This window comes from Alligator sinensis, unplaced genomic scaffold, assembly GCF_000455745.1.
Source record: "Alligator sinensis unplaced genomic scaffold, ASM45574v1 scaffold293_3, whole genome shotgun sequence".
Lineage (NCBI taxonomy): Eukaryota > Metazoa > Chordata > Crocodylia > Alligatoridae > Alligator > Alligator sinensis.
In genome coordinates, this window is record NW_005842604.1 from 288717 (window position 1) to 298260 (window position 9544).

The 9544-nt window shown below is 48.3% G+C and overlaps 1 protein-coding gene across 2 annotated transcripts in view; it reads right to left on the reverse strand.

The window, feature by feature from the left end:
- RALGPS2 (Ral GEF with PH domain and SH3 binding motif 2) overlaps positions 1-9544 on the reverse strand; it is a 218787-nt gene that overhangs the window by 47978 nt on the left and 161265 nt on the right. For both annotated transcript variants that reach the window (XM_006033021.3, XM_006033019.3), the window contains exon 11: positions 4909-4976. In XM_006033021.3, coding sequence (XP_006033083.1) covers positions 4909-4976 — 68 coding nt within the window. The remainder of the gene's footprint in view (positions 1-4908; positions 4977-9544) is intronic.

A 9544-nucleotide genomic window follows, 5' to 3' on the forward strand; every position in this document is an offset into this window, starting at 1 on the left:
CATACACAGACCCCCCCCAAGCCCACACCCCCTCATACCTCCACACACAGCCCTGCACAAACCCCATACCCACCCACACCCCACATATCCATACACACACGCACATGCTCCCTCAACCCATTCACACCCCCACACAAACCTATACATACCCCCCATTCCCTAAAACAATGTTCCCTCTAAGGAAGTAGCAATCTGTGAGTGCGCTGCTTCAGTCCCGCCTCCCTCTTCAGCACAGTCCACTAGTTAGTGTCCCACAGTAAGGTAAAATTGATGCTGTGGCCCAGCTATGGGCCGGACACAATCAACTGACAGAACTGAAAGGGAAGCACTGGGGCCAGGATGGGACTCTTACTGAAGGTAAGCTCCTCACTCTTCAAGCAGGGCAGGCAGCGGTTCCTCCCCGAGGTGAGGCAAGGCAGGGCTGGGACTGGGGCCGGCGTGGGCTCCACTGGCTCCGGGAAACTGCTCTGCGGGCTTCGCCGGCTCCAGGGAACTGCTTCACTCCCCAGCCCTGATGCCATATGCCTCCTCGCTCCCCGAGGCAATGCAGGGGTGTGAAATAGTTCCCCGGAGCCAGTGGGGCCCATGCCAGCCCCCAGCCCCTGCCTTGGGGAGGAGCCGCTGCCTGCCCCGCATGAGGAGTGATGAGCTTACCTTCGGTAAGTGTCCCACGCTGGCCCTGGTGCCTCTGCTGCACTCCAAACCCAGGTCCTCTCCGGGCAGGTGCACGGCAAGATTTTTATTTGTACACGGCCGCGCATGCATGCAGCTTAGAGGGAACCTTGCCCTAAACCCCACTAATAGGTAAGAGTAAAACTTCATTTTAAGCTATTGTGCAATCACCTCTGTGTACACTATGCAAATGCATGTAAATCAGGACAATTTTTTTTTTAAATCAAATTGATGAATATTGTAGATGTTCACTTTTTAGAATATAATTTGGTATTTTTCTGGTTCTGAGATGGCAAAACCACTTGCTGAAAGGAGTACTTCTGGGGGCAAGGAGAGGGACTTCTAGTGGCAAAGGCTGCAGGTTAGAGGGCAGGACTTCCGGTCACAAGATGGCAACCAAGGGGCGGAGCACCTGTCAAGGGGCAGGGCTACCCATGTGGCCCTCAACAGCTTGCCAAAACTCAGTAAGCAGCCCTCTGCCCAAAATAATTGCCCACCCCTGTTAATGCTATTCCTCAACCTCCAAGAATATATAGGGTTGGTATCTTTTTAATATTTGTACAAGATTAGTATGGAGAATGGCATTTTATTAAAAAATATGCATAAAAGGCCAGTTCTTGTTTAAATCTAAGATGGAATTATTACAAGAAGTCAATAATTAACAATAAGAATATAAAATATTAGAGTTTAAAAAAAATACACACACCACACACACTCTCCCTTTAGAAAATTAACATGTCTTTTGAAGTATTGAGACAAAGGAAGCACCTGGAAGGAATAAGATGAAAATAATTCTTTTCACTTTTATAATGCTGTTATTATTATAAACATTGTTGTAAAACAAAATTTTCTCTCCCCGAGAGCGCATGAGGCCATTCTAACTGCTATTCAATGTCAGTTTTAATTTTTTCTGATCAATACAATGAACATGATAAAAACCAGATAATTACATATGCTGAGCAAAGCTGCTGACAACTCTGCAGGGAACTAGCAAATGGAGAAGGTGGGTTGGGAAAACAACTGTGGCGCATATATAAAGAACAAAAGATGTGTGTGTGTGTTTAAAAGCCACAACTTAGATTTTTTTTTGTATTACATGTAGCCTTATTGTTTTTAATGCAACAGTCCCCATTTTGATTTCTTGACAGAAAGGACTTCGCGCACAATATTGAAACTTCAGTATTTAGTTGCAGAGAAGTCAGACAATTCAGATTCAGAATTCTAATACCAAATCTAATTTCATTTCTCTACTTATGTAAATAGTTTTAAAAAAACAGTAGATCATCTCATCTGATCCCAATACAATTTTTAAAATATATCCTGCAACTCTAGACATACTTGTATAGCACAGAATTTCTAATTACTGCATATCTTCAAGGTGAATTTTAATAATTTTCTCCTTGAAAAATGCGTATAGTTTAAAAATATTTTATTCGAAATAAATTAGATATGGATGACTTCAAAGTGTTTAAAATGACTAATGTCCTGATTTGGGGGGGTAATACCAGTTAATTTAGAAAACTTGAACCTTTTGCTAATTAACTGTCATGCTTTTATAAAGATAACAGAAGAAATCCCTTAAATTACTAAAACTTCCTAAAGAAATAATTTTACTTAGTTAAGACCTGAATTTTCAAAAAAAGTTCATTAGGATACAACTCCCAATGAAAAATAAAATCAATGCGAGTTGTTAGGTTCTTTGGATAATCCCATCCTAAAACAAAATTTTAAATGAGAATAATTTACATAAGAGCTTTTCTGTGTAGAGACAAGAAATACACATTTAACAGTTCTTAGTCTTGTACATCATGCATATCCTAACATATTACCAGAAGAATACTATAAAAGCAAAATAATCAAGGAGTTGACTCAATTTTCTACAAAAAGTAGGCTCTTCCTTAAAATTCTAAATATGATCTCCATCTTGTTTTACTTCTTGGAAAATTTCTTATCATAAAAATCATTGAAAGTTAGGGTTGGAAGGAACCTCAGGAGGTCATCTAGTACAGTGGTTCCTAACCTTTGCAGACCATGGACTGGCATACTGCGGAGTGGCAGCCAACCCTTTCTTATACTGAGTAGCAGCAGTCAACCATTGTACACTCAATATAAAAAACGGGTTGGCTGCTGCTCTGCAGTATGCGGGTCACTTCCAGACTTCCAGTCCAGAAGCCAAACTTCCTACTGACTGGCAGCCAACCCTTTGTGGCCCAGTACTGAGCCATGGCCCGGGGGTTGGGAACCACTGATAGTCCAACCCCCTGCTCAAAGCAGGACCATCCCCAACTAGATCATCCCAGCCAAAGCTTTGTTTGGGTCTTGAAAACCTCCAAGGATAGAAATACCAAAACCTCTCTGGGTAACCTGTTGCAGTGTTTTACTACCTTTCTGTGAGAAAATTCTTCCTAATATCCAACTTAAACTTCCCTTGCTGCAGCTTGAGACAGTTGCTCCTCGTTCTGTCATTTGCCACCAACGAGAAGAATCCAGATCCATCCCCCTCTGAAACCCCCCTCAAGCAGCCAAAGGCTGCCACCAAATCTTTCCTCACTCCTCTCCTCCCCAAAACAAACAAGCCCAGCTCCCTCAGCCCCTCCCCACAAGCCATGCGCCCCAGCCTCCCCACTATTCCCACTGCCTTATGTAGACTGGTTGCAGGGAGTTGAGCATCTCCTCTGTAGTGGGGAGCCCAAAACTGAATACAGCACTCCAAACATGGCCCCACCAGTGCTGAACACAGCTGAAGAATCATCTCCCCCAACCCACTGGCAACACACCCACCAATGCAACTCAGTATGCAGCCCTCCCTGCAACAAGGGCATACCATTGGCCAATGTTCAGCTCACTGTCTACTGTAACCCCAGATCCTTCATTGCAGAGCCGCCACACAGCCAATTAGCCCCCAGCCTGCACTGGCATATGGGACTGTTCTGTCCTACGTACAGGACCCTGCACCTGCCCTCGTTGAATCTCATAAGACCTCCTTCGGCCCAATCCTCCAACCTGCCCAGATCACCCGAATCCTAGCTCCAGCCTCCAGTGCATCTACCACTCCCTGCAACCTGGTGTCATCTGCAAACTTACCAAGGGTGCACTGCATGCCACCCTCCAGGTCACTGATAAAGACATCGAACAAAACTGGCCCCAGGACCAATCCATGGGGCACTCCACCCAATACTGGCTGCCACCAGACCACCACCCTCTGAGCCCAGTGCTCCATCCAGCCTTCTATCTACCCCACAGTCCACCCACCCAGCCCATACCTCCCCAGCTTGCCCACAAGAATGCTGTGGGAGACTACATCAAAAGCCCTGCCAAAAATCAAGGTATACCATATCCACCAGTTTCCCTGCATCCACAGAGCCAGTCATCTCATCATAGAAGGCAATCAGGCCAACCAGACGTGACTCACCCCAGGCAAACCCACACCAACTGCTCCCAGTCACCTTCCCCACCCTCCGAGTGTTCAGAAATGGACTCCTCAAGGACCCACTCCATGATTCCTCCAGTGACCATGGCGAGACCGACCAGTCTGCAGTTCCCCAGGTCCTCCCTCCACCCCGTCCCAAACATTGGCACCATGCCTGCCCTTCTCCAATAATACCTCTCCCAATAGCCACAAGCCCACAAAAATGATGGCCAGAGGCTCCACAATGCCACCAGCCAATTCCCTTAGCAACCTCAGGTGCATCCCATCCGGCCCCATGGGCCTTCACATGTCCAGCCCCTCCAGTCTCCAACCTGTTCCTTCACCACTGTTGGCTGCCCACCACCCCCCCAAACTGTGCCACCCAGTGCAGCAGTCTGGGAGCTGAACTTTCTCATGAAGACTGAGGCAAAAAAGGCACTGAGCACTTCAGCACCCCCCCTGCATCCTCTGTCACAAGGCTGCCTCCCCCATTCAGTAATGGACCCACATTTTCCCCAATCCTCCACCTGCTACCAACATACTTGTAGAAACCCACCATTACCCTTCACATCCCTTGCTAGCTGCAACTTCAACTGCGCTCCACCCCCGCCCCAACGCCATCCCTCCATACCCAAGCAACGCTCTCACACTCCTCCCCAGTTGCCCGTCCAAGTCTCCACCCCTTATAAACCTCCCCTTTGTGATCCAGTTCACCAGAGGATTTCCCCGCCAACCCAAGCTGGCTTAAGCTATTATCCTAATAGCTCAAAGGTAATAAATAACAAGGAGCATATTCTAATGTATTCCAATAATTATTAAGCATTTACCTGCTAAATCCTCTCTGGAAGCAGCAGAATGTGGGGTGCTGGTCCCTGGCTCTATCTTTAATGAAAGCCTGCATTAAAAAAGAATAAAGATTAAAACTAACTCTTCCAAAGCTGAAGTTTTATGATTTATGCTAAAAGGATTTTCACTACCACAAGTGTAAGACAGACTATTGTACCAGAAATTCCAGCTTATGTATCACCTCTAACAAAACAATCAAAAGGAGCAATAAACAAGCCATTTCCCCTATTCTGAGATAAATGCATACTGATTATACTTCATATTTTGAACTTTCCATGTGTGGAGAAAATGCCCCAAGTCCATCTCTGCTGTGAGGCAGCACCTCCTCCTCCCCCATGTGTGTTCCCTGCCTACAGGACTACTAAGGCCTAAAAATTCAAATGGGAGGGGGAATCTGCTCCTCCTTTTGTCTCAGGTTCCCACCCTTGCAGATCAGGTGACTAGTCATTTCACCTGGTCAGTCTGATGTTATTTGGAAGCACCTGTCAGCAGCTAATGGATCTGCTTCTGGTGGGAACTTAGTGATGAGGTAACAGCAGGTATACAAACCCCCCCCTCCATGAGGAAGTGGGGCAGACATGTTTTGGGAACACAGCAGACAAACTATGCAGCCTCCATAGAGAAAGCTTAGTCAAATTCTGGATGCAACTGTGAGCAACTTACTTGGATTCCAGCTAGTAATGTAGGATGAAGTGATCTAGAAGCATATCAAAAGGCTAACAAGCCGCTTCTATTTGCTCAGGGTCATTCTTTTGATACTACTCTGACTGGTACCCCTCTCCATACCTCTCTACCCAATAAAGCCATCTGTTATTACATGCCTTGTTATATATGCTTGAGAGGGATTGTTGTACATGCTTGAAAGGCAGGCCTTTTTGCTTCCTTTGCTCAGTGGACTAAGGGAGGCTACTTTCTGTGTTTCAGGCTATAAGAAGCACCCAGATATATCCTGCTGGGGCTAAGCAACCCCTAGGTCTGCAGGACCTGTGTACCCCAAGTGGCACAGGGCCCAACAGAGACCAAAGCTCAGGTGGTGGCAGCGGTTACCCCAGACTGGTGGGTGTGCTCCAGGAAGGGGGTTGGCCAGAAGTTGGCATCCCCGGGGAGGCATCCGCACCTTGGCTTTGGTTGTGTGCAATGAGGCAGGTAGCTCAGTGAAGAGCACCCCCTACTGTCCCACCACACCATGCTAACAATGTGCAAAAATGATAATAAAGTAAACCTGTTTGTGCTCATCTTTAATTTGTTATAAATAATGAGAAGCTCTACAACATTATACCAATTTATTATTAATTGTTGGTGCAATATATAATCATCTTGTGTGGGCTAATAATACTACCTATTTCCATTTACTTTAGATAGAAATGCTCTTCAAAGTTCTTTAATGCTATTGTGAAGTGACAGACTATTAGTAAGATAACTTCAATTAGTAAAATGAGCCAACTAAATGTTTTGATCAAATAGATATTTTTAAATGAACATGAATTTAGAAAGAGCAATCTTTAGGAACAAGAGTAAATTTATAGAGGTAATAGCTTTTTCAAACTACTAGAGTAGCATAACTTCATGACAAAGGAAACTAAGGCCATGGACAGATGTTATATTTGTAGCAATGTATACACCATTGTAGTACTACAAGAAGTGGGTGCGTAAATGTGTAAACTGCCCTAGTGGTACCAAAATAGTGCAAGTGTGACTACTATATTTCCCTAATTCAAGATGACCCTGAATTCACAATGACCCCCAATAACTAGATTCTGTAAAGGGTAAATTATAACACATTTATAAATTTAAATGTGTTATAACTAGATTCTATACCAGGAGAGTTATTGAAGGGATACTTTAAATTCATGCCCCTATCGCTGCAGGGAGGCAGGTAATATGGGGGCATGTAATAGGGCAGACAGCCGGAAGGGCAGTAAGGGGACAGGCAGTGGGGGAGAACAATCAGATACAGACAGTAAGGAGGGGGGCAGGTGGTAGGGAACAAGCAGTTTGACCCTTGCCACCTGTTTCCCCTCCCCCCCGCCCCAACACACGCACTTATGCCATCCTTGTGCCATCCCCCCTTGCAGCCTCAGGACTGACCCTTTTCCCCCTATGCTGCTTCTGACCACTGAAGCCTTAGGCCCCCACCCCTGCTTTCTCTCATCTCCCCTTCCCTAAAAATTTCTACCTTCCACCTGCTTCTCTCCACCTTACTCTTATTCCAGTTCTGGCAGGCTCTGTCCCTGCTCCATTCTGGGGAATGGAGCACAGCCCCAGCCACACAGCAGCAGTGTGGAGTAGGCGCTGTTGCTACAGGGCTGGGCTAGAGCCTTGCTCTCTGCTCCAGGCTGCAGCAGGGATGGAAGCTGCCAGCCCTGGAGCAAACGTAAACTGGGTGGGAAATAAGTGTAGCAGAAGTGACACTGGGGAGACAGTGGGGGGGGGGGGGGGGGCAGGCAGCAGCTGTGGCTCCAGCCCCAATCTGGGGTTGGGGCCAGAGCTAGAGCAGCTGCCTGCCTCCTACTTGATTCCAAGACGAGGGGCTCCCCCCACCATCTTAAAATAGGGGTGGGGAAGCCTAGTCTTGGAATCAAGAAACTACAGTGTCACAACCCAAAAGGTGTGATTTTTATTTGTGTGCGCTTCGGCACTGCTAAATTGTCCCCGCTAAATTGCAGCTTCCTTGCACAGTGGAGTTTTCTGCTGCAGAGGAGAACCCCGGTGCAAGGGAGAATTTCCCACCAATTTGGAGCTTGCTTTGCAGGGTGCATTTCTTTGCTGCAGAGAGGAGATGCTCGCAAGGGAGGAGGAGACTTCACGCTGTGTGAAGATCTCTAAGCGCTGTGGATCCTCACGAACCCAGTGCATTTGAAGCAGGCAACAGAGATCTGATCAATCTCTAGCCTCTCCCCGTCGCCGATAGAATTCCTACACTTACCCCTCCCGCATGCTACGAACTGAACCCACGGAGCCTAGCAAACTTCGTGTGGATGAGTGAACGGAAGAACCCACGGAGCCTGACAAACTTCGTGTGAGCCCTTACGATTGGCCTCAGAGCTCTTCTACCCGGGTTCGAGTCCTGCAGGTTTATTTTCTCGTCGCCGGAACCCTATGCGACGTACCCTCGTGTTCTGCAGGTTCGAGTTTTTGTTTTCTTTTCTCTTTCTGTAACTGCAACTTAAATCAAGCTTTCCAGCCTACACCATTGTCATCTCAGTGTAAGTAAACAATCTTTTAAACTACCGATACGTGTCCGTGCCTAATTCCAGAGCGAAGGCCTTCCCTCTCCACAGCCCGCGTGCAGCGCGAAAAAGGGCTCGGGGCACTCCCGGCCCACACATACAGTAGCAAGATCCTGGATAAAATAGGAACTCTCTCTGCAGTGTTACATTTTGCAGCGCTGCATGTAACATCCAAACAGTACATGTACCACTATAAGAGAAATCTCTTCCTCCCACAGCGTCTCAGTCCTCTACTCTGTTCCCCACCCATTACCAAGGCTTAATGACTACCAGCTATTCCCAGATCCAAGTGTCAGTGACAGGAAGCAGAGATATAATCTATCTGGGACCTGAGACAGTAGCTCTGCATAATGCCACAGCAGGGACCAGTACTACTACTGCCTTTACTACTGCTGCAGCTGAAGCAGGAACCATTTTTGCAGTTGCAAGGATCAGGTGGAACAGGATCACAGACAGGCTCCCTCCCAACAATATGAGGGGGCAGGTAACCAAGGAACAATGCCTGAGCACCAGGGATTCTGGTCAGCTCCGATTAAAAATCGCAAATTTTGTGATAAAAATTAAAGGCCCCCCACAGCCCCTCCCAATGCTGCTGGTGCCCCGCACTACCCCCCCAGTCTCAACAGCCCTCCTGATGCCCCTTGCAACAGCCCCTCAGACATGCAGACACACACACAGACACCACCCCAGCAGGTGTGTGGGGAGAAGGGGTGGGGCAGGGGAAAGGGAAGGTGTGGGGGGATAGATCAAGAAGGAGGGGGGAGTGTGCCCCCGTGTCCACTCTCAGGAGCAGGGCCGGCCAGGGGATGAGGGTAGGGGCGCCACCCTGTGGGCCACACGCATGCTGGCCAGCCTGACAGGAGATTTGAGCACAGAGGCTGCCACCACAACTCTGCCACTGCACCCTGTGCTACCATCCCACGGCCACGTGAATGGCTTTCTAGGCAAGCGGTGCAGGGTGCGGCAGCAGCAGCACGGTGGCAACCACTGGGTGTGGGCCACATATGTGCCGCCTGGCCGGGGAGGGGGGAGTGAAACAGGGGGCTTGCATGCAGCAGCATGCCCTGCAACTGGCTGCACGGCTCCGCAGTGGTGTGGGGTGGTGGCGGCTGCAAGCAGGGTGGGTGGGCTTTGTGGGCAAGCGCTGCTACTGTGGAGCCATGACCTTTGCCCCTGGATCCTAGAGGTAAGTGGGGCTTTGGGGCAGGGCTGGGGAAGATGGCTGGGGGCTGAGGGAACAAGGCGTGCTGCCGACCCCAGGCAGCACATCACAGCTGGGAGCAGGGCCAAGGGGTGAGGGCAGGGGTGACCCTCTGTGGTACTGTATTGGCTTTGCGGGCAAGTGATACGGGGCGAAGTGTGGTGTCTGCCATGTGCAGGCCGCCCA